At 37.6% G+C, this 25,472-nt stretch overlaps 1 protein-coding gene and 1 long non-coding RNA gene across 2 annotated transcripts in view; one reads left to right on the forward strand and one right to left on the reverse strand.

Annotated features, from left to right (window-relative positions):
* LOC101932077 (desmoglein-1-gamma-like) overlaps positions 1-21,667 on the forward strand; it is a 39,529-nt gene extending 17,862 nt beyond the window's left edge. Inside the window, exons 9-16 of the mRNA XM_024105467.3 lie at positions 584-855; positions 3,642-3,784; positions 5,434-5,655; positions 7,014-7,379; positions 11,353-11,501; positions 11,862-11,925; positions 13,683-13,900; positions 15,246-21,667. Coding sequence (XP_023961235.2) covers positions 584-855; positions 3,642-3,784; positions 5,434-5,655; positions 7,014-7,379; positions 11,353-11,501; positions 11,862-11,925; positions 13,683-13,900; positions 15,246-16,253 — 2,442 coding nt within the window. The 3' untranslated portion in view covers positions 16,254-21,667. The remainder of the gene's footprint in view (positions 1-583; positions 856-3,641; positions 3,785-5,433; positions 5,656-7,013; positions 7,380-11,352; positions 11,502-11,861; positions 11,926-13,682; positions 13,901-15,245) is intronic.
* The window catches only part of LOC135981704 (uncharacterized), a 66,954-nt gene that overhangs the window by 35,475 nt on the left and 6,007 nt on the right, over positions 1-25,472 (reverse strand). Inside the window, exon 2 of the long non-coding RNA XR_010598842.1 lies at positions 17,250-17,325. This is a non-coding gene — a long non-coding RNA (uncharacterized LOC135981704). The remainder of the gene's footprint in view (positions 1-17,249; positions 17,326-25,472) is intronic.

Raw genomic sequence — 25,472 nt, forward strand, 5'->3', positions numbered from 1 at the left:
CCTCCTTCACTGTGTAAGAGTTCTACTGTAGTGGAGCTGGGGCAAGCTGGTAGCGATGAGGCAAGCAGCCTGGCTGCTCCTGTTGACAACTTTGGAGTGCTGCAGCTGGGATTGTGTCTACCCTGTTGGGTTCCTAAGCTTTACTATGGGCTGTGTTCTGATGTAGTTTGAGTTCAGCAGGACAAGCATCTGGTCCTGGGATCCTGCTCAGCTTTAACTTTAATGGCTTCCTAGCTGTAGTCCCTTTCGCAGATCTCCCCCAGACAGCCCTGACTCTCAAAATACCTTCCCAGCTGGAGAGTAAGTGGCTTTCAAAAATCCTGGGCTTGCTTCAATAGACAAAAGACGCCACACAGCTGGCCCTAACCACCTTTGCAGACAACCAAAGGCAGGGGCAGCCCCCATCCCTGTCATGAATGTGTTTTGGACTTCTCTCGTTCCCTGCTGTCCAGTCAAAGGACATCCCTTTCTAACGGCAGTAAGAGAGAATCTACTGGGAATAGAGGGGTGTGTGAATGAATGAATGAACTGAGAGTTTATGGATTTGACTAAGTTCTTATTTCTTTGTTTCTAACATTTTTAGCCGCTGAATTATGAATACTTGCAAAGTTATCCACTGAGTTTTGGTGTTAGAAACAAAGCTGCATTCCACCATTCAGTTGCTACTCAGTATCAAATTAGTGGAACACCCCTAATGATAAATGTAAAAAATGTGGTCGAACCACCATATTTTAGTCCATCTTCAATGAGCTTTTTTCTGCCAAGAAGCTTATCAACAGCTGCCATGTTAAATTACATTGTTGGAGCATATACAGCCACTGATGAGGAAACTAGAAAAATTGCATCAAATGTCAGGTAAGACTGTCTTTACTCTCTGTGAGTAACATCCTCTCCCCAGCATCCAGCCTGAACAATGATGTGAGCACCTGAGTACCCAGGGAGAGGAAGGAATCCTCTATTCCAGACCATGGAACAGAATTAGAGCCTGGGACGGATGCACATTTCAAAACAAGAAAGATTTCAAAAACTAAATAAATAAAGCAATAAATAACCATTTAAATAATTTGAAAATGTTTCATCCCAACAGGTAACAGATACATTTTAAACAAAGCATATAGGAAAGTCAGCAACAGTATTATCTCTTCATTTCTAAAAGACATTACACAGCAATGTATATTCCGAAGAGACAGTATTCATCACATCCCTGTATTGCCAAAGACAATTCAGATTGTTTCATGAGTATGGGACCTTGCCCAGCCAATATCTAGCTGGCTGGTCCTAATGAATATTAGCTGCTAGGAAAGCAATGGTGCTAAATCAGTTTTAGTCACATGAGATTATCTGGATGGTCAGATTGTTTGTCCTTTGAGGATTTATAATATATTACATTAAAAAAACTACATTAAAAGAACATACATTCTGCGAAGTCAAGCACTCGAAAGTTAGAAAATGTCAGTGTTATAGTCACCCAGGAATCCTTAATTCTAGTTCCTTGTGCATCCAGTCTATTCACTGAAGGAGGCTGGAGTCTTGTGGGAAAAAATAGTATGAGATCATGTCTTTAAAAACTATATCATAACACTTATGCACAAAGGGGTCAAAATAAGTTTGCACAGGTAACCATGAATCTAGCATCTCCTAACTTTTGAGTGTTTGATTTTGCAATCTAAATTACTCTCTTTTTTAAAAAGAGGCTTTTTTGTAATTTCCTTTTTAGAAAAATATAAAAACAAATTCTATTATTTGCAATTGCAACTGCCCACGTCCCCTCAAGTATCATCAACAGGTGAACCTTGGATATTTATCTCTGCAGCACAGAATTCTACTACTTAAACTACAGAAGGAAAAGATTTTTCCCAAGAATGTACTGTTGATTATATGCCCTGGATCCCAAGGGTGGTAATGGGGAGCCCAGCCCAAATTTTTCTCTCACTTCCTGGAAAGTGAGGGGCACCTTCTCCTTTCTGTGCCACGAGAAGGGCTGCTATGGACCTGGGCTGGGTCTGGAGTATGCAGTGGGGGATTTGGTAGAGGGGAGCCTATGCCAGGTGTTCTCCCTACTTCCCTGTGCTTTGCGGCTGCCAGGCATTCCCAGTGCATGCTTTGGTGGCAGCAAGGGCCCAGATCTGTAGAATGTTCATGTTTAGCTACATGTTATTTTGCTAAGCTGCCCAAATTATCCTTAGACTTAAATGCAAGAGGGGGGAAATGCTAGTGCCTAACAGTTTATAACTGAGCTGAACCTGAATAGAAATTAATTAGACAATGAAAGTCTCTCATCTAGCCTGGGGCCTTTCTCCCTGCCAAATATGAAAGGTCTGCTGCAAACAATGTAGTTGTTAGTTTCTCAGTAATAATAATAAGAGGAAAAAAATTTAAATCACAATATTTTTTCATAATGGAAAGTAAGAGTAGCTTAAATATAGAGGTCACTATCAGCTCATCCTATAATGTATTCCTATTGAAATCAGTGATAATTTTGCAATTTATTTCACTTTGTGTCTGTCTGTACATAGAGATTATCAACAGGATAATTTGCAGATGATTTCCATGGGAGCAGGATTAGTTTCTAGTGCATATATATTTACCTAAATACATACAAACTTACATATTTAGGAAGAGAGAGAGTTTGAAAATTTTCCATAGAGCAGACGATAACATAAAAAGGCATATAACTATATGATGTGATATCATACTGTACAATGGGATTTCAGTGGTACTTACTGGTGTTAGGAAGGGTTTGCAGGATTAGGCCCTACATTATTATTAGAAGGGGATGTCATGTTAACTACAGCGTGGATCTGGGGAAATATAGAACCAAATCCTTCAATCCATACTCAAGTATTATTCGGGCAAATCTCCTTTTGAAGCCAATGGTATATTTGCCTGATTAAGGACTATAGAACTCGGACTTTAGCGTACATGGAAGTATCTTAAAGTGACAAATATTTTTTAAAATTAACAAGTATGTAGCAGTATATAACAGTGTTATGAGCTTATACTAGGGGATTTTTATGACAAATTGTATGAGGTTTGCTTGCAAGGTTTAAAATGTCACCGGATCTCCTGAATAAAAGTACCCTTGTATTACATGGCTGATTTTCTATCATGCTAATTATACTGAATAGAGGAAAGGTAGTGTGCAGGCTACTGTAAGATATATTTTAAAGCTGTAATGAACATTGTACTCTTACAGGGGGAAGGGATAGCTCAGTGGTTTGAGCATTGGCCCGCTCAATCCAAGGTTGTGAATTCAATCCTTAAGGGGGCCATTTAGGGAACTAGGGTAAAAATCTGTCTGGGGATTGGTCCTGCTTTGAGCAGGGGGTTGGACTAGCTGACCTCTTGAGGTCCCTTCCAACCCTGCTGTTCTATGACTCTATGCAATGTCATAGTTTGTAAAACATGCTAGTATATTTGTATTTCTCCAACACATTAAACTTTATTTCAATATAAATGTTAAATTAATAATTCTCATAAACAAAATTTGAGGCCACATCCTCAGCTGATGGAAATTGCTGTATCTCCATTGAAGCCAATGAAACTATGCTAATTTATACCAGCTGAGTAGCTGGGACTGTCATGTTTGTAATACTTTACATTAAACATAATCCTAATCAGTTTTTGTAAACCAAAAACAGATATCGGATTGGACATGATCCAGCTGCCTGGTTCAGAGTCAGCCCCACAACTGGTGAAATCTTTTTGAACAAAATTATTGATCGGGAGTCATCCTATGTAGTCAATGGGTTATACAGAGCAAAGTTGCTGGCTATTACAAGAGGTAAGAAAATAGTTTTACCCTTTGTCATTTTGTATTTATTTATAGAACTGTCCTGGCCCTATAATACTGGTCTCCTATCCTATTAAAGTGGCTATTTCTCTGAACAAAAAGTTTAAGATGGAGCTGGTCCAAACCCAAGTGTTTTCACATAGAAATCTTCAACAAAAAATGAAAAGAACTGTAATTTTCATCAAAAAGTTTCAAGAAAATTTTTGCTTTTTCAACAGAAACTGGAAAACCAAAATAATTCAGCCAAAAATGGGAGTTGAGCTGAGGTTTGTTCCTTATGTCCCTTATTCCCCCCTATGGGCTGGGATCCCCAGCTGTACTACATCTCCCAAAATGCATCATACTTCCCTTGTTGGTGAGAAGCTGTCCATCATGGAGTCTCTGACTCTGATGCATTATGGGAGATGTCATCCAGCTGGGGATTCCCTCCCATAGAGAAGAATGGGGCATGAGGAGCAAACTACAACTCCCCCAAGGCACTGCAACTCTCATTTTCAGCCAAAAGTTTTCAGGTTTTGGCTGAAATATTTAATGAAAATTGAGATTTTTGCACAGAAAGCAGCCACTCTTTAGCTGAAAACCCAATTAGCCACTGAAAATCAGTTTAGATGGAAAAATTTTGACTAGCCCTAATATAGGTCTGATTCTGCAAACCATTATTCACTGGAGTATCTTCAATGGGATCACACATGAGTAAGATTAGCAAGCATAGAATGTTCTAAAAATGATGTAACTAGTTTCCTTCCCTCCACTGTTAGTTGAGATCAAATATGACTAACACATATGAATCAATCGCTACCAGCCTTAAGTAGTCCTGAGCTCAGGCCTTCTAAACTCAGCTAGTACTGCACCCAAAGGCTAGATTGCTATTTATTCTTATGGCTGCCACCTTTGAAGACATGGAGGATTTGAGTGTTTTGATAGCTCTGAAATAATAAATGATAATCACCATAATTTAAAGATTTAGAACCAGCAAGGATTCTAATTACAAAACATTGCCATCAAAAATGGGGATGTCTTCCAAATATACTACTGAACAGTCCAAAGCTCTAGCTTCTGGAGCAAATAGTTGCAAAATAAGTTTGATTTGGGATATTAATGAGGCCTGTGTTTGTCAGTTGTGAACAATGAGTTGGAAAAATGTTGAAAATTTCCCATAATTAAAAAAATAATAAGAAACAAATGCACATGCATTTTTTCCCCGTTATTCAACCACCTATAGTTGTGAAGCCAAATTCTGTTTTCACTTACATTCGTGGAAGTCCAAAGTGACGTCCATTCCTGCAAATCTTTACTTATGCATGCAACTAGCCCCACTGATTTCATTGAGACTTTCATGGGCACTAAGTCAATTGAAGTCAATGGTGTTACTCTGGATTTACACCTGTGTAACTGAGAGGTTTGGACCCCTTCACTTTAATTAGCACACCATCAATGTGTGAACAAATAAAGTTAGGCTTGGGTTGAGTTAGAAATTTAATTCTTGAATTGTAATTTTAAGAAAATTGCTAGCATTATTTATCTGTATTACTGCATTAGTATTTTAGACAGTGATATAAAAGAGAAATAAATGTTGTGCATGTTTTGACAGGCATTTACAACCCCTTGAATACTTCTTTAACACCAATTATTGTTGACAGATGTTCCTGCAAAAACTTCCACTGGTACCATTGTACTTGTAGTTGACGATTCCAATTATTACTGTCCAACTCTTAGTACTGAAATGAGAAAAGTATGTATGAGTTCTCCAAGAGTTATTATCACAGCAAAAGATCTGGATGGTGATACATATAGTCCTCCCTTTACATTTATCATAGCTAATCAGCCTGCAAGAAGTTCATGGAGTATTAGACCAATAGATGGTGAGTAAAGTTAAATTTTTATAACATAGTAAGTCATAGAAATAAAAACTCATCTAGGGTTTTCTTGCTTGCTTGTTTATGTGTAAGATTGATGACAATGATAATCAAACATCTAATAGAAATTAAGATGAATACAGTTATTGGGCCTCATTGTGATATCACTTGCATAGTTTTTATATTGGTATAGTTCATTGACTAACTGGAGTTGCTCCTGATTTTCAACTGTGTAAGATGAGAAAGAGGCTCATTATTTGCATTTTATCTAAAATGTATTAGTTTTAAAATATAAACCTATATGAAGATTCCACGGGACAGCTATGCTTTTGATTTTATTTTGCTGCACTGTAATTATGGTGTATAGGGTATATAGCTGAAGAGGGTCTAAAGCTAATCTAGTAATTATTTTGTTTTGTCAATTGCCCAAAGAGTTCTGAACATGTCATGAAAATGTATTAATTATATGTTATCCATGAATTTCTTGCTCAACAGAATACTTGATTTATGAAATGAGTATATTAGAATTGCAAATACGATTTGTATTACAATCTACAATCCTGAATCCATTGCAGTTTTTTGCCACTGACTTTAATGGAAGGAATGTCCCCTACATTAGTTTAATACATTAGTTACATAAATTACAATGTGCTTTTCAGATTCTATTTTATATTGTAATAGTCACAGATTACTCTTTCAGTTAGCTATGTAAGACATCCAACCAGGGATTGGAAACAATATCACATGACTTAAAGAGTGACTGTTAGCAAGTGGTGTTCCAACCATGCTGTAAATACAAGTCCACATATTTTGTATATGGTCAAATCACCCCCTTTCTGGGGAGGGGGGGAAGGGGCTATAAACAAGTCACTTCAAAATAATCTCCATACCCAACTCCCTAGATTTATCTTTCAGAGGAGTGCCCCTACCTCCTTGTATCCAGGGTGGAGTTAATAAACCACACTGGCAACACAGTCAAGAAGGTTCACTAAGTATCTCCCAGAGTCAAAATCTGCCAAGAAGGTGGGTCCATAGGAGAACCTGCCGCCATGTTACACCAAACAACACAGTGTAAATTCTGAATTGAATATACATTATTTTATTTATATTACAATAGCACCCAGAACCCCAACTGGGATCTAGGACCCAATGTAATAGGAATTGCAAATACATAGTAAGAGTAATCATTGTCCCAAAGAACTTAGTCTATTTTCGCTTCGATCCTTTGTCTGTCTTGTCCATTTAAACACAGACAAGTGAAGTGACTTGCCCAATATCACAGAGCAGGTCAGCAGCAGAGGCAGGGCAGAAACAGGTGCGTTCCACATGAGAATATCATCTTTTATTCTTTTGTTTCCCAAAAGGTTACTCTGCAGAACTGAGCACTCAAAATATCGAGTTTTTCATTTATGACGTCTATGTCCATATGATAGATAACCAAGGCAGAAGATGTCAACGACCACAGAGAATTCTTTTGCAAGCCTGTCTTTGTGATAGCCGCCTAATATGTACTAATGGTGCTACAAAACGAAATGTTACCAATGACATTCCGGAGGTGACGATTGTTGATGGTGTGGTCACTGTTAGTAGTATTGTTACATCTGTTGAACCTTATGCTGATTATACTGATATTTATGGAGATCCTAATACTGGAAGCCGGCAGGGTGGAATAACTACACTTGGTGGTGCTGCTATTGCTCTGATGTTTCTTGGAGGCTTAATATTTGTGTGTAAGTATTCAATAAGGTATGCTATTTAATGATCTCTCTATGCAAAGAGTATTGTTTTACTCTTCCAAAATATTTTTTTATTTTTTTTATTAAAACATAGAAGCACAGAGTATCTCTGTGGAAAAAAAAGAAGCATCCTTTAAATAATATGAATTTTTGCATGTAGTTTATTCAGAAATTATTTTTTCTGTCCTCTTATATATAGCTTTTTCCTAGAACACTGCCCTTATCAGAATAAGGATCTTACGCTGCTCCTACTGAAGTCAATGGGAGTTTAGGCAGGATCAGAAAGAAGTGTGGAGGTTAGGATCAAGAGTCAGTAAAATCTGGGCAAAAGTAGGCTCTAAAACTTTACCATAACTTGCATTTATCTCAGGAACATAAATGACCCTCCTTTTTTCAAAACATTTCTAAAAAGAGCGGTTGATGCTAAACTGAAAATAAACCCAAAAATAATAAATAAGAACCCAATCCTGGTTTCAGTAAAGGCAGAACAAAAAATTTCATGGACTTCAATGGTAGCAAGATCAAGGCCCTAATGTAGAAGTCATTTCATTATGTTGATGAAAATTAATATTTTCTGTGAGAACAACTAGAATACATCACTTATTTAAATATGTCCTCATTTTTCAAACAATGGAAGTTGTGGTCTGGAGAGGAAAAGAATGAATCCATCCACACTGTCGTGTTTCAGCAGTAGAAGTGGTATATGAACTTTAGAAATGACCTCCCATAATGCCAGAATCACAAATGGTGACAATTTTCAGCAGTCTGACCGCTCTTAACATGCTGGTCAGAAATGAAGAGTATTCTGAATGTCCTTCTAACAACATTTTGAAATGGCCTGATTCACAAATATTGGCTACATTTACTGTAGGAATTTAATTTGTTTCCCATTTTAGAACTTTATTTTTAAATCTTTGATTACAATTGGGCAAATAAAAATAGGTGCAGATTTTCAAAGATAAAAATAGTTGTTAGGCACCCATTCACTTTCAGTGAAAGTTATGCGCCTAGCTGCCCCATTTTTGCCTTCAAAAACCACCTCCATAATCAATAGCTGCCAGGGTAAACCATGGCCTTAATCTTGTAATGTGATACGTATGGGCAGACCTTCATGCATCACCTGGCTGCATTGGCCCATTGTTGTAAGGCACTTTGTATAACCCACTTTGTATAACCCACAGCCCTGCATTTTACTACTCCTCTTAAAGTCAGTAGAAATGACAGGTTATTTATTTGTAAGTCATGGCCAAAGAAATCCCCCATCCCCAACTTGTCTGTTCCTTGGCTTTAAACATTCAATTTCCCAAACAGGAAATGTATTTTCCTTGTTGTGGTTTTCAGTATAATCAATTTATTTATAAAGTGTTCTCTCACCAAGATTCTTGGAGTACAATAATTCAGTAAAGCACAATAAAAACATGTTGAAAACCATCCTATTCAAACATCAGGCCAACAGGACAAATCAATGGGAACCAAAAGTGGAAGAGAAGGTCATAAATGTGGGGCCAAATAGACTACATCTTATGTATCTTGGTCCCCAGGTTTTGAGAGTTTCATGTGTCTTCCCAAATGCCTAAATTTCACATACAAATCACTGATGAGGCTATTTATAATTGTAAGAACCACCATAGAAACACCTATAGTTAAGGTAGTCTGACACTTTCCATTTTAAGACCCTGCTTATAATTTTGCCAAACTTAATCTGTTCAGGCTGAAATTTTCCATGCCAGGTTTCTGCCTCAGGCTGATTTATTTTTGTTGTCATTGAAAGTTTCAGCTAAAACAATTCAGCTGTTTCTGAGAATTAGGTTAAGGGAAATACACTGTTGTGCAGATATTAAAATATTCTTATAACTATTTGATTGAGAAGCTCTAGCATTTCCATGCTTTGTTGTCCCCATGAAAACCAGACCAAATTTAGCCAAGTAATAAGCCTCTGAAAATCACAGTTCTCACTTGCTCAGTAGAGACTTGTAAGAGTTTGGTGGCTAAATTCTTCAGATTCCATCTCTGCTGGGCATGTTTCAGTCCAGGACTGCAGAGCCCATAGCAGAACTTTTCCTGCAATTGCACCTCTTGGCAGCTGAAGTCCACTATGTTCAGCTTCACGGGAACTCTCCTTTGCTCTCAATCATCCCACGCTAGTGCTCAGGGAACAAAGAGGAAAAGGAAGAAGCAACCTGACTGGAATGAGGCGCAATGAAGGGGAGAAAAGAAGAATAGGAGCAGTGGGAAAGAGAAAAGTGGGGAGGGGGGAAGGAGCTGGAGTAGATGGGGGTAGGAGCTATTGGGTGGAGGTGGATATGTTCAGAAGGGGCTGAAGGAAGGAGGCATGGGGGCAGGGATGAACAGAGAGGGAGGGGGCAGGAGCCAGGGAGCTGGAGAGGAACAGAGTAGAAGAATATAGGAGCAGAGATTGACAAACATGTGCCAAATGAATTGGAGCAAGAGGGGGTCAGGTTGGAAGCACAGGGGCAGAAGGGTTTATAACCATTAGAGCACACTCCCCTCCAGAACCTGGAACTGAACCCATTATTCCTGAGTCTCAACATGGTGTCAAGCAAATAGCTGTGAAACCCACTGGCAAGTATGTATGTCATCCCCTTCTAGTGGCTGGTCCACATAGAGGATAACCTACCACTGCAACCACTGACTTTGTTATCTCAAGTGGTAGAGGTATGTGCTGTGATCCGATGTGGTAGAGGTCTGTACCCTATTGGTGTCTCATGTTGGGATCCATATGGTTCCACATGATGGAAATTTTCAGTTTGCTTTTTTAAAAACCTAGGAAACAACATTTTTAAAACTGCATTAAAAGAATGTTAAGGTTGCAAAGTCAAACTCAGACTTTAGGAAATGCCAGAAGTAAATTTGCCTGTGAACATTTAATTTGGTCCTCTTGTTCATATGCATTATGCTACAATCTTTAATTACGTGATCACATACTATTTTATCACTGGACTTCTGCCTTATTCATTGCACAGGATTGTCAGGGCTGTGTCATGAATGAGTCTCTTATCTGTAGAACTCTTGCCTCATGCATTTTAGAAGTTGGAAGGTATATAGTGAAGGAGGCAGGAGCTTTTAAGAAGAGAAGAGAGGGCCTCATGGTTAAGGCAGTTGAATGCTGCCCTGAAGAAGTGGATTATATCCCAGTCTCAGCCATGGAGTTCCTACAGGTTTCTGGAGTCAATTGGAGCTATACTTTGAACATATAAAATTGTTAAGTACTCTGAAAAATCAGGCCTGAGGGTCTTCAAATTGAGCACCCAAAAGCAGTGGATATTTTGACCTTAATCTCTCTCTCTCTCTCTCTCTCTGCCTTAGTATTTCCAGTTGTAAAGTGGTGATAATACTTCCACCTCCATAATCTTTGTGATGTATTCAGATAAACCCATTCAGTGAATAAGGCAGGGTCCTTTGGAAACTATAGCATGTGATCATGTAATTAACGATGGTCTCATAATGCATATACATAAGAGGGCTGAATTAACGTTGCCAGGGCAACCTTAATTTCTTTTTGCTTAGGCTCTGACAATGACTTCAGAGGAAAATGTCTGCTCATACGTGTAGATTCAAGTTACCCTGAACCTGAGTCTGCTTGGTTTTAAAGTGTTACTGATATAGCTGTATGGACCAAAATCTGTTCCCAGTTATACTGGAGTAAATCTGGATTAGTAACTCCACTCTGCTCCAGATTTACTCCATTGCAAGTGGGAGCAGAAGTTCTCCTGATGACAAAATAATATGTGCATTTTCAAAAAGTCACTAGTGATTCTGAGTGTCCCAGTTTTTGAGTTCTCAACTTGAAACATCTTAAGGGAGTCAGATTTTCAGAAAGTGCTGATCACCAGCCCTCTGAGGAAAAAGACATCTGAAGAACTAGATCTAGATGTAGATATATATCAGAGATGGAAATACATTTAAAAAGATAATTGATTTACTTTTTTGTTTCTTTCTCCATTAGTGTTTCCAATTTTGATGGCAATGAGTGACTGTTGTGGTTATGGAGCTAGACCTGTAGGTGGCGTTGGGGCTGGATTTGAGCCTGTACCCGAATGCACAGAAGGAGCAATTCATTCATGGGGAATAGAAGGAGCACATCCTGAAGACATGGTCAGTCCATAGTTTGTAAAAACACAGTTATTTGTACTTAGAATTAATTCTATTGTAATGCCTAGAGTTGGGACAGTGATTGTGGTGCTGCGTCTTTTTTTAAATAAAGGAATTGATAGTGCAAACTATTACACATGCAAGTTTATTCATTGACTTACATAGGACTTAAGACGCCTGAGTGAATACCTGAGTAAAGTTGCAGGATCAGGCCCAGAATTTGTAAAGTATTACAGCTGACCTTCCCTTCTTGTAAATTACAAATTTAAAAAAATGAGCAAGGTAAAAAAAGAGAAAAAATGGAAATTCACCCCAAATGGTGATCTTAGTGCATATTTAAATAGCTGAAATATTATTTTCCAGGCTATCACAGGCATCGGTGCATCAAAATCAGTTGCCACTGCAGGTGACTTTGTTGACCCCTCTGGTAAGTAGACACTGAATTTCTCTAAGTTTTGTAATGCAGAGAGCCGTCTTTCAGCATGGAATGTCCTTTTGATATAAAAGGCCATTATCTGATTTAAAAGGTTTCCTTTTCCAAGCAAGGGCCCAATCCTGGAACATTTACTCATACAAATAGTCTCACTGAAGTCAGTGGGATTTGTCATGTGAGTAAAAGGCTACTTGCGTGAGTAAGGTTTAAGTCTTAGATACAGGTAGATTTGGGCCTTAGCTATGTGTTTAAGAAATAATTGTTTTGAAATATTTGCCAATGCTTTCAAGCCCAAATACATCTTGCTTTAACATTCCAGTTAGCAAATTATTTTTTCCTCATCAAAATTAACTATTTCAGGTACAGCATAAGAAATATAAGCAAAAATCATTTTCAGTATTGGAATAATGTAATTCTCAGTAATAGCTAAAGAGTTCAGTTCTTCCCTGACTTTAAGCAATGTTTAGCACCGAGGAGGGTGGGGACTGCCAGGGAGCTAGTTTCTGCTCCCTGATCCTTTGTCAGCCCAGACACAACATCCGCTAGAGCAGCCATTGTGATGCTCTAATTTACACATCTGCTATAAGGTCCCTTAGAGATCTTATGCCAGTGGAGAATCAATTTAACCATTGCTCTTCCTTCCCCCAGTACTCTCCCTGTGCCAAAGCATGAGGTGAGGATGGCCGACACAGCAGCAACCTCCACTAGGTTGATGCCAGCAAGGAATTCCCTTCCACAAATCGTATTCTATGATGGCCATTTATAGACAAAAAATTTGTTACCCTCAAGATAAATCAAAAGATGAAATCTTATGGTTCTGAGAATGGGAACTTTTATTCATTGATGTCAAGGGGAGCTTTGCCAAAATAATGACTATAGGATTAAGACATTTGCAACTTCATTCCAATCCTTCTCTTCAGTCCTCTTGCAAGAGCCTATGGGCCAAACTCGAACATCAGTTAAGATCAACAAAGGTGACTGGGTATAAATGAGAGCAAAATTTGGCCTTTGGGTATAACTTACCACAGTCATAGTCAAGACAATAGTGACTGAGCAACTAATTGTTTTAGTACAAGTTGACATTTGAGACCAATTCATTGGTTGATCTCATACAAAGACTTCTGGAGAAAAGAAAATTCCACACAATATACAGAATTTTAAAAGGAATTTTTCATTCTGCATTAGGAATACTATATTTATATACTTTAGCTATTGCCTTTTATTTCCCCCCCAGAAACACTGCTTTTGAACAATTATGCACAGCAAAGGCAGAAGGGTCTTTCTATTCTTAACATCCAGTAAACATAGGGACTGATTTTCAGTAAGATTATAGGTGCACACTTATGCATGTCCATATATTAAAGTACAATATCAGACATACTCATGCAAGTCCCTGATATATGCACACACATGACTACATAGTCATCTATCATGTGCATATGCAAATCAAGGATTTTTTCAAGCATATTCTGTATTGTTTATGCAAATACAGGCCCAGAACTTTACAGAAAATCAGGAAGATTGTAAGTGTATATTTGCATGCATTTAATTTTTATTGCAATTCCACTATTTAGCACTATAGCACATGCTTGTGTGAATCTGTGAATGACACTAGCCCAAACTGCCCTTAATTGATGGTTTACTAGTTGTTGTTTTTTTTAATGTTTGTAGTAATCAAACGGGAAGCAATTAATTTCAGTGAAAGTTTTCCTCACAGTGTATTGTAGGATAATATTGTTTTCTATTTTCAGACATTTATACAAATACATATGGAGGAGGAGCAGTGGTAACTTCAGGACTTGAAGAAACTACAGGGCTCGGAACAGCTGTAGGTTATGGAACAACTAACAGCTATGGGGCAGCTACTGCCTATGGAACAATGGGGAAAAAAGAGTCAATTGGAGGGACATTAAGAGAGTATAGAGAAGGAGGAGTGAATATGGCTTTCTTAGACAGCTACTTCTCGGAGGTAATTTTTCTACCTGATTTTTAATATATTTGCCTATATAATGTCAGATTCTAATTGGATTTACACCTGTATAACTGACAAGTAACTTCAATGAAATCAAAAGAGTTACATAGTATAAAATGGTGTAACTGAGAGGACAATCAAGCCCATTGTGCACATTGATAAGAAAAAAAGGGAATGATAAATAAAATTGCTCTATGTGTTATTGATATAATAAATCTGAATGCTCAATAGCATTTTGCATTAAAGTCCCCTTGTTGAGGGATACAGTGAACATTTTCATTAATTGTCAAACTGGTTATTAATATGATTTATCATTGCCTTGGTTAGGATTAGAGCTGGTAAATAATTCATAGCAACTCATGCATTTGATGAATGTCACCTTTTTTCTGTTTGTGAATTATTTATGAATAGATCATGAAATTCTTGAATATATATTTTATTCAAAATTTCTCATTAATTTCTTCATCAAATAATGCACGGTTAGTGCATAGTTCATGAATTGTGAATATTATCACTTCACACTGTCTTGTTCTTTTCTTATTGTCTCTGTTCCCTGAATGGATGACTAAGGTAACTAACCAACATGGTGTGAAATGCAAATTGTATATTCAAATGTAAAATTCAGTTTGCACCATGTTGATTAGTTACATAAGTCATTTAAATATGGAACAGAAACAATATCATGGGACTATGTTGTTAGCTAACAACATGACCTTTGAGTCTCAAATGTTATAACTAAATATGTTATCAAAATTCATTTCTGGTGGATATTTGAACTTAAATTTCATTCTTCATAAGTACTTGCCTTAGCAAAAGCTTGAGAGATTAAATGTTCACAGAAAGCAAGCATAAAAGGGTGACAAATACTGATAAGTAGACATTTTATTAAAAATTCACACAAATATTAATGACTACATTTTCTCACTGCTTTTATCCACTTGTAGTTGTAGTCACCTGTGTTCTGCAGTATTATCACAGTAGGTCACATTCTGCCTGGGAGTTCATGCATGCTAGAAATCTACAATTGGTAGATGAAGACCCACAAGGCACAAATCAGCTACCTCAGTTCTGGCCGACTTGAAACATTGCTCTTCTGCAAGAGGCACAATAGATGGAAGATAATGCACCATGATCAAAGGTTCAGGGGCCTACTTGTTAACAGGCGAATCACAATGATCCCTCCAATCATGCCTCAGATATTCAACATCTCTTCCTCCTGTTTTTGACACTAAACCATTAAATGCCTTGTGAAAATCACCAGTATAAAGATTGCTAATATTTGATCTCATCCGATCTAAAGAAAAAAGTCAGTCTAATTCTGTTTTCCCGTTTTCTCCTTCAGAAAGCATTTGCCTATGCAGATGAAGATGAAGGCCGACCAGCAAATGATTGTCTACTAATATATGATCATGAAGGAATAGGTACTCCTGTTGGTTCCATTGGCTGCTGCAGTTTTATTGGAGAAGATATCGATGACACCTATTTAGATACGTTAGGACCAAAATTTAAGACCTTGGCAGAAATCTGTTTAGGCAAAGTCATCGAACCCATGCCAGGTGTTAATGCTACCTTTCCCAATATCGAAAGTGATCTAAAGCTGCCACCACCTGGAACTACGATCATCGTTAATGAATCTTCATCTATGCCTCCCCCTGTTGGTAGTACAACAATTGTTACCGAAAACACTTACACATCTGGTTCTACCCTACAGCCTGCAAGGCCTATACCTGATCCTTTGCTCCATGGTAATGTAATGGTGACTGAGACCTACACATCCGGCTCAACTTTTCAACCACCCACACTTAGTGTCGATCCTCTCCGTGCATCAAATGTTGTTGTAACAGAAAGGGTGCTTGCTCCTGCCTCTGATTTGCGTGGCATTCTAGATATTCCTGATCTAACAGATGGGGCAAATGTTGTAGTCACAGAAAGGGTAATTGCACCTGGTTCAAGGCTACCCCCTTCTTTGAGTATTCCTGATCTAGCAGATGCATCAAATGTAGTGGTGACAGAACGGGTGATTAGACCTGCCTCCGGTCTGCCAGGCAATTTAACTATTCCTTCTGAGCTATCAAATGCACATAATGTAGTTGTTACAGAGAGAGTAGTGTCTGGCCCTGGCATGGGGGGAATGGGTGGCATGGGGGGCGTGAGCAGCATGGGGGGCGTGAGCGGCATGGGGGGCGTGAGCGGCATGGGGGGCGTGAGCGGCATGGGGGGCATGAGCAGCATGACTGGTCAAATGCTTAGCGCTGACACTCATCTTAGCCAGACAGTTGGATCCGTCTCCCCTGGTACATCTCGAAGAAGGGTAACAAAATACAGCACAATACAGTATGCTAATCAGTAAGGCTTCTATCAGTACATTTTTCTGCAGAGATCATGATTTACATTGAAATTTTTAACTCTTACTAAATATACCAAAGTATATTTTTATTATTTATAACTAGCAAATAGTACTAAAATTCCTGTGATTCTTGTCTGAGTAAGAATCTCGTAAAGTTATCCAGTTTCAAAGTGAAACACAGAAACATTGTCAATGGGGGAAAGTTCAGGTAAGCAACTTTAAATATTTTCTTTTATTATTACAAATGCAGTGCTAAAAACAGATGGTGATTCCTCTTCCATAACGTGGCCTTTTGCATATTGCCAGTGTTAAGAGTGAGAGCATTGTTCATTCAAAATATTACCCTCCTAATATACATTAGTCAGCTTGCTCTCTGTTTCTCTGCCATATTTCTCAGGCAATATGAAAATGGAACAGCACTGGAGCAGTGTTGAAATATTTAGGATCAATTTGAACAGTTCATTTGGCTCAGGACTAACTGACTTACGCAGAGTCTATCCAGAGCAAAAATTTCATTTTGGAAATCCATTTCCAATACTTACTCTGCTAAGGTAAAATGAGCTTAAAATTGGTCCAGGAGAAAGAGCTTAGTATCAGAATGTGTCAGTGAGAAGGGTTGACTGTATGTGTATAGTATTGAGCTGCATGAATTTCACATGGTGCCCATGCTGAGATATTTTATCCTATTATGACCTGTCGTGATATCGTTGGCCTTTATTTAAATTGGGATTAAAGGCCTTTGACTGATTAACTGTCCCCCTTCCGCTTCCAAATGTGGTGTGGCAATAGTGCAGTGCTGTCTCGGGAAAGGGTCATTGTTATGAGTTGTCAACACAATGTTTAACTAATCACTTTCAAATGCATCGAATTTACATTGCATGTTGTCACTATATGTTTTACAAAAAGTTACTTATCAAAAGTTATTCCCTTGCCACTAACATAATACAATGTATAGAAACAGTTACAAGCATAAAAATACAGTATATTCTCATTACTCACCACACTTCTCAGTAAATGCCAAGGCTTCCATCCCGAAGGGTTTGACTCAAAACACACCACATCTAGTCCATCTGATCTGGTAAGCGTATGAAACTATTAGTCACGTCTGTGGCTCCACTAAACTTACTACCATAGTCTAATCAGCCACGACTGCTATCCTCAGTGACTCGGAGGTTCTTAGTCAGGCTTGTTGCCATCTACTAACCAGAAGATAATCTCCAATTACTGAGTATATTCTGAGTATTATATTATATCTTACTAGTTCTCTGCACTATCAAATCACAAGAAAATATCATCTTAGCTTCGTGTTCTGTGGGTACAATTGCAGTTTAGTCAAAGTGTTATAAATTCTGATCTTGGCCATAGAAGTCTTTCAGGAGAAGAAAAGACTACTTGGGAAAACATAGCTTTGCTAGCACACAGTACAGAGACTAGATATTTCATATCAGGTCTGTACTTTGCATTGTATTTCGAAAGTGAATTTGAATATGTTAAATGGGAAAACTACATGGAAGTCCTTATGGATTTTATCATCTAAATTAAATTGGGTGTTTAGTTCCTATTTTTCCACAAGACACCACCTCAGCCAAAATCTCTATTTGTTTGATTCTAAATAAATACAAACAGTAAAAATTTGGCCCCAAATTTCAGCTGATACTTAACAAAAAGTTGGAAATCTTTTATCCATTGCTTAGTGCCTCTGTGGATAGCTTACTAATTGCATATATACATCATCGAATACATGAAGCTGAATGAACAAAATACTGAAATATAGTAGCTACCTTGTTTCAATTCTGTACCATATGTAAAGTATAGTAACTGTAGTGTACACAACAATACTTTAGTGTAAATACAATAAAATTATTAATGGGGCTTGTTTTGTCACTAAACTACAAAATCTGAATTTCTTTTCCCTCTTGCTTTGCTCCTTCAATGCTGATGGGTAAGTTATTGAGGAGTTTACGAGAGTTGTATTAGAATAATCACTTGATCTCTGACATCACTTCCCATGGGTTAAAAGGGAGGAGACTTAGTCACCTACCTAGATTGATTTATCTCATAAGATCTGGACAAAGAGTTTCTGAGCCTGATGTCATTTAAAGGCTTTTCTAAAATATGCTTTCTGAAATGCAAATTGGCCCATTGTCAAAGACAATGTGCAGTGCCTTCTGCACTGACATTACAGCTACAGATATCAATGGCTTCCTGAAGTTTATCATAAAGCCCAAGGCTGCCTCACAAAACAGTTCTCCCATGGTATTGTATCCAGCGTCAAACCTCTTATAAAGCCACTTGTTATGCTACATATTCTACACATTAATGCTGGTGTAAAGTCTCTTATGGCCTGATTCTGCAATCCTCACTCAAGTTGGGTATCACTTAGATTTTATTGACTTAAATGAATTTTTTCTCAACAGTAAGTCCTACGTAGTGTGAGTAAGGATTGCAGGATTGTTCACTGAAGAAGGAAAACAGGTTACTACTGTACACAGGCTTATGGTTTCATGACTGAGTATTGCAAACTGTAAAGTTCAGTACAAAAATCAAATGTTGTCTTTTTCACTAATCAAAAAGCTTTTATTAACAAAAATGATTTTGATGTAAAAAAGGATTTTTTGCAAAATATCAGTGTTGTGTAAGTATTTCTCTAATCATCTTATGCAAATCAAAAATATTCTTCCCCCCATGATATTCACTAGTTGTAAAATTAGGTTTCAGAAACATTTGCTGTATTCTTTCTTTACCCTGTTGAACAGGAATGTTATATGATGTATCAGTTTTTGAACTAGCTATAGTCTCTTGCATGTCTAGGAATAGAAATGGTTTTAAAAAAAGGAAAAAATGTTAAAAAATCTGGATCTATTTTGATTATATGGTAGTTGCCTTTCTTTGTTCTTAATAATTTCTGCCAACTCTTTCTGAAGAACAGTAGTTTGATGTTTAGTGAAGTGTCATGAAAGAATATTCTAGTGTACTTTTTTAACACTTGATTTCTCATGGATCAAGTAGCAACAACATTATTCTCTTTCAAACTGGACTACCAATGCATTTCTGAATATTAATTTCTCTTGCTGTGTAATTTCAGCTTTTTAAAAAAGTTTTGTTAGTAAGATATGGAAGTCTTTAGGTTACTACAAATTGTTGAATAAAAATGCATTTGGAAATGTAAGAAATTATTCAGTTTATTAAAAATTCTGTACAAACACTTTTGCTAGACTTATTATTGCTGGAAATGGCATATAGTTTAATCCTCATTAAGAGATATTTAGTTTAATTTTGCTTTCCTTCAATTATTGTATAAAAGTGTGGTTTCTGCCTTGGTTGTTTAATAATGTTGTTTTATATGCAACATAAGTGCTGTTCAAGTTAGAAGGGCAAAACTGAATGCGAATATATAGATTTCAATCCTGCTGCAAGCCTTTCCCACAAAGTATTCTCATTAAAGTGTGAAGGGCTTGGAGAAGCAGGTCCACAGCTTTTATATTTGAGCCTGATCCTGCAATTTTACACAGGATGAGCTAAATCCTCAACTGGTATAAATGGTGTAATGCCATTAAAGTCACTGGAGCTATGCAAATTTACACCAGCAGAGGATCTGGCCTGGTTACTTCAATTGGAGCACTACCTGACTTGGAACTGCAGGATTTAACTCTTTGGTCTCATTCCTGCTTCTTTTGGAATAAATAGAATTTTTAATATTGGGAGTAGGATAGGGCCCATTATTTGTAACTCAAGAAGACTCACGCTTACAGTTTAAAAATGAAGCATATCATTAGAGAGTCTTCCTGTTTTGTCTGAGATAGTATAACCATACTCTTGAAATACTTTCTGCTAATGAATTCCCAAACAGCATAATTTCTCTTATATGTTTAAACTAAATTTGACTTGTAATAGCCAATGAATGGCACAGAAATAATAAGATAGAGACAAATATCCATTTTCAATATGTCATGCTTTTTTAAGAAGTGCTGGTCAGGAATTTTCAGTCAAAATGTCTTTTGACAAAAAACGCAGCTTGAGCAAAATTTTCTACAAGAAAATTTCAATTATGCCAAAATGTTTGGATTTTCAGTCAGAAAAATTGAAATGACATATTTTATTTGGGGTCAGGTCAACCTGAATCAAAACATTTTGGTTTGTGTCAGTTCAACATTAATCTGTCTCGCATGCCCTCATTTGCCTTTATGAGCCAAGCTCCCTTTCTGGATGATATTTCCTATGATGCCCCACAGTCTCCCTTCTGGCTGAATCATTAGATTGCATCTTGGGAGATACGGCCATGTAGGCCAGCCCATACAAAAGAATAGGGGCATGAGGCACTACAACTCCCAGGAACAGCAACTCAGAAAGACACAGTTTAGTGTTGAATCAAGTCAAAATAAAACAATTCAGTTCGACAAGTGGAAACAAAACATTCTGACATTTCTGAATCAATCATTTTCTGAAATTTCCATTCTATGAAAAATTTTGATATTTCAACTTTTCAACTCAATTTGTGACAAAAACAAATTTTGAAACATTGGAATTTCCCTTGGGACACAAATTCTGAATTTCAACCAGCACTACTTTTAAAATGTTTTATTTGAAAGTAGTATGGTATTTTTTTTGTTAGAAAAGTACATTTTTAATTTTTAAAAATCTAATTTATCACTATATTTTGCTGTTAAATCTTGACATTCTTTCCTTCAGTATTTTATACAACATTGCAAACAATTGATTTAAATATCTGGGCATCAAGTTCTATCTTTTATTCGTCACTGATCATTTTCAACTATATATTGATAATATAGTGACTTCCCTGGGAAGACTGTAATTTAATACAAAGAGAAGTACTGGAAATGGCAACATTTCCCCTTAATTTTCAGTGTACTGAGAAGCCTCCCATTACTTTTCAGTGTAGAAACAAAACAGAGGCAGAATAAAGGATCAGATATGCCCCTTTTCTGCACAAGCAACCCCCATGCAAATCTATGGGAGTTATGTGTACAGGTCAAGGATAGCCTATGGCCCTAAATAATAACACCATATTCCAACTACACTGAAAACTTATGTAAAAGGAAACAATGACAAAAACATACTTGTGATATTTTCAAAAAACAATCATATGACCATAAAAAAGTCACTTTCTTGTTGCCATTGATATTTAAAAGGCCATCAGAGGTATTCTTTGGAAGGAATAGGTATTTCAAGATGCAGTTAAATAAAGTATAAAATGAAATAGTTTATCTAAGACGCTAAATAAGAACTCTGAAGCTGTTTAACTGACATTTACTACGTAGACTGACTTTTGATATTGATTATGCATTAGCAGATTTATTTGCAAGTAAGTTTGTTTAGCTGATTTTATATGTATTGTCTATTGATTGGCTATATTTTTGTACTTTCTCAAAAGCCCTAATAAAGTGATATTAAATACACTGTATTTATTGCAGATTTCTTTTCAGCTTGTTCATTAAAGGTTTATTTAAAGTCATTCAAACTCTAGGTGTAACGGATGATAGTTTTACTCCCATAGTTCCCAATCCTACAATGAGTCCATGTGTATGGAGCCCTCTAGGCTTCAATGTAGCTCTGCACCTGTGCATGGATCTGTTTGTGTGGAGTTCATGGCTGGATCAGTGCTTTAGGAAGAAAGGGTGGTCTTGTGACCCTGGCCTGGGACTCAAGAGACTTGGCTATGCAATAGACTTCTTGTGGGACTTTGGCAAATCACTTAATTTCTCAGAACTCTCAGTACCTTGTCTGTAAAATGGGGATGAAAATTAATTCCTGGCCGCTTAGGTTATGACTACGCTGCACTAAAAGACCCGTGGCACTGAGTCTCAGAGCCCAGGGTACTTGACTCAGGCTTGTGATGCTCAGGATGCAAGGCTAAAAATAGCAATGTAGACATTCAGGCTCAGGCTGAAACTTGGCAAAGGGGTAAGGTCTCGAAGCCTGGGCTGCAGCCCAAGCCCAAATGTCTACATTGCTATTTATGGCCCAGTAGCCCAAGCCCCGGAAGCCTGAGTCAATTGACCTGGGCTCTGAGACTCAGCACTGTGGGTTTTCTTTGCAGTATAGACATACCCTTAAGGTATTGTGAGGATAAATTCATTGTTTGTGTGGTATTCAGATATTATGGTGCTGAGCACCATATAAGTACCTAGATAGATTTTCCAACCATGTATCTTTCAGCATCTGATACTGTAGACTACTGAACACCTGGTGCAACCTTCAATGCTAAGAACCTACCTTCAGCGCGCATTAAAACCAAACGAAGTTGAGGGCTGCCAGCACATTTTGGAATAATTCTGTTGCATTCAATTTGCATTTGATAGTTTCACTACTTCAAGCTCAGAAATACAGTATTGAGCTAGCTTCTAAATTATTTCTGTGGAGTTGAAAGTTTGCCTAACATTGTTCAGTTAACATTACCAATACTGCAGTTCTGATGTAAGACAAAAGAACCCGCTGTATTTATATGAAGCAAAATCAGAATCAATTGATATATAATGGTGCCAAAAATTACTGGATATTAATCTTCTGCCAATATCATTATTTTGGGTATGTATTTTAGTACATTTATTTTGCTCATTTACTATATTACTCCACGGGTGTTACTATCATTGCTAATATGATTTATTGAAACTTGAAATATAAACAAAAAGTCCAGCCCCAACGTCTTTAATCAGGTAAAATTCCCAGTGAAGTTATGGACCTAAACTGTCAAAAATATTTAAATATCATAAAATAATAAATATGCAACAAAGTGCATGTTATCACTGATATTAACCAGAATAGCTTGCACTCTACAGCATACAAAGCTGTGAAATCCTGAGAGTCTAGTGACTATGGTCCATGGTTCTGATCCTATTCCCACTGAAAACACTGAAAGCTTTGCCACTAACTTCAGTGGGAACAGAGTGGAAGCCATTTGGGGTTTTTTGGTTTTGGGTTTTGTTGTTTTCTTTATATTTACCATTTAAACCAGAATTTATTGTGCATTTCCATAAACCAATAAATAGATTGTGAGAGAATGTATCCTGTAATCATTCCACACAGAAAATCTGGCATAAAAATATATGGCATGTAATGTCTGGCAGAACTGTCTTCTTGCCACAGATATTATCTTGCTTCATAACTGTTCATGGTATGTAAAAGAAAACTAACCATTTTCATCAGTACAGTAATGTGATATTTCAAAAGGAAATGACACTTCTAAGTATACATATGAATTATATATGTTACACATACATACAATTAATTTGGTATCTTTTAAAATATCATACCTCTGAGAAAAGTAATTGGGGTGAGGGTTTTTTTTTTTTACTGGTTTGATAAAGCCATGTGTAACCAAAAATAGCAGGTTTCAGAGTAGCAGCCGTGTTAGTCTGTATCCGCAAAAAGAAGAACAGGAGTACTTGTGGCACCTTAGAGACTAACAAATTTATTAGAGCATAAGCTTTCGTGGACTACAGCCCACTTCTTCGGATGCGTATAAGAAGTGGGCTGTAGTCCACGAAAGCTTATGCTCTAATAAATTTGTTAGTCTCTAAGGTGCCACAAGTACCCCTGTTCTTTTTTTTTTTCAAAAATAGCAGGTTCAGTGTGAGATGGGGGTTGCAGCATTTTATGGCATATAACAGTGGTTCCCAAACTTGTTCCGACGCTTGTGCAAGGAAAGCCCCTAGCGGGCCAGGCCAGTTTGTTTACTTGCCGCGTCCACAGGTTCGGCCGATCGCGGCTCCTAGTAGCCGTGGGTCACTGCTCCATGGCCAATGGGAGCTGCTGGAAGAGGCGGCCAGTACGTCCCTCGGCCCGTGCCACTTCCAGCAGCTCCCATTGGTGTATAGTCTTCCACACGCATGCTTTTCAGCCGTGATATGACACAGGCTATGCCATACCACAGACCAGCAGTATCATGGAAAAGACCCAGTAAATCCTTCAAGCTTGAAAGTCCCCTTGATTTCATTAGGCATTCTATGAAATCAGGGTTGCACCACAGTCAGCATATTCAGCAAAATGCATGGCTGTTACAGGCCTCTCACTTTCCCGTCATGCATTACATAAAAAAACAATTTTTTTTGCATAATGTAATAATGTTGTAATCTGTAGCAATGTTGATTATTTATGGGGCAAGACTCTTTTTCCCCAACGCATAGTGTCTCCAAACCATACAGCTGCTGTTGAGCGTCTCACCAGTTTTCCTTCTCAAACAATTGGGCCTTTTTGGTGAGATAAATTGTAGATGAATCCGACATAATGGATTTCAGGCCCTATACAGAGTGATTTAGGTTTTCTCTTATGTATCCTTAAAAGGATCTATTTGTTCTTGTATTTAATTCCAATCCAACTAAGAATAAGTTCTGCTACATAGGGCACAACACTGACCCCCATCCAATACCCTTAAAGGCTTCTGTAGCATCATGCTATTCTCCTTTTACACGATAAGAGTTAAGGCTCTTTTCAGAGTGCTATTTTCGTTCTTCTCAGTCTATTTCTTCTCTGATCTAAATCCCTCTTTCTGGAGTGCAGAGTCAGCCACATGAAGCTCCCAACTACTACTAGCATGAGAAATGTGGAATAAAGCTGAAACCCACCAATCACCAAATCATACTGAAACCCATCAACAATGTGGTAAAGAACTAACAGTAAAGCACAAAGATGTAGGTGACTATTCTTCCTGTGAATATCTGGTTTTTGTTTCAGGTTTTAACTCCATGGAAGGAGAGAGAAACATGGGGCCTGATCCTAAGAAGTACTGAGTACCCTGAGGTCCTCTCGACTGCAGCTCAGCATCCTGTATGGGTAGGCTCAAGCAAAATTTCAGTGCACATAAAGTAATACTTTCTAGGGGTCAGAATGAGTAGCACCTTACTGTATGTGTAGCTCCACTGAAGTAAATGAGATTTCTTAAGGAGAAAGATGCTACTTAAAAAGTAAAGAAATCTGGCCCTAGAGTAACAATAATATTGTGGTTTACCAGTACCTGTAGTTTAAAGTTATTTTGTAGAAAAACCTGAAAAACTTAGCAAGAGAGGAGTCTGGATATTTTATATTTACTTTTAGCTGACCATTAGACATTACAGAACCCAACATCATGATGTCTTTACCTACAATTTCTTTGAAATCTACTGGTAGTCATGAACTCATTGTTCTAATGTTCATTCAGGGTCCATCATGCCACCCTTACTCTCACTGGGTAAGATTTTTCAAAAGCACTCAAGTGATTTAGGAGCA

The sequence above is a fragment of the Chrysemys picta genome, chromosome 2 (genome assembly GCF_011386835.1).
Source record: "Chrysemys picta bellii isolate R12L10 chromosome 2, ASM1138683v2, whole genome shotgun sequence".
In the NCBI taxonomy this organism is placed as follows: Eukaryota; Metazoa; Chordata; order Testudines; family Emydidae; genus Chrysemys; species Chrysemys picta.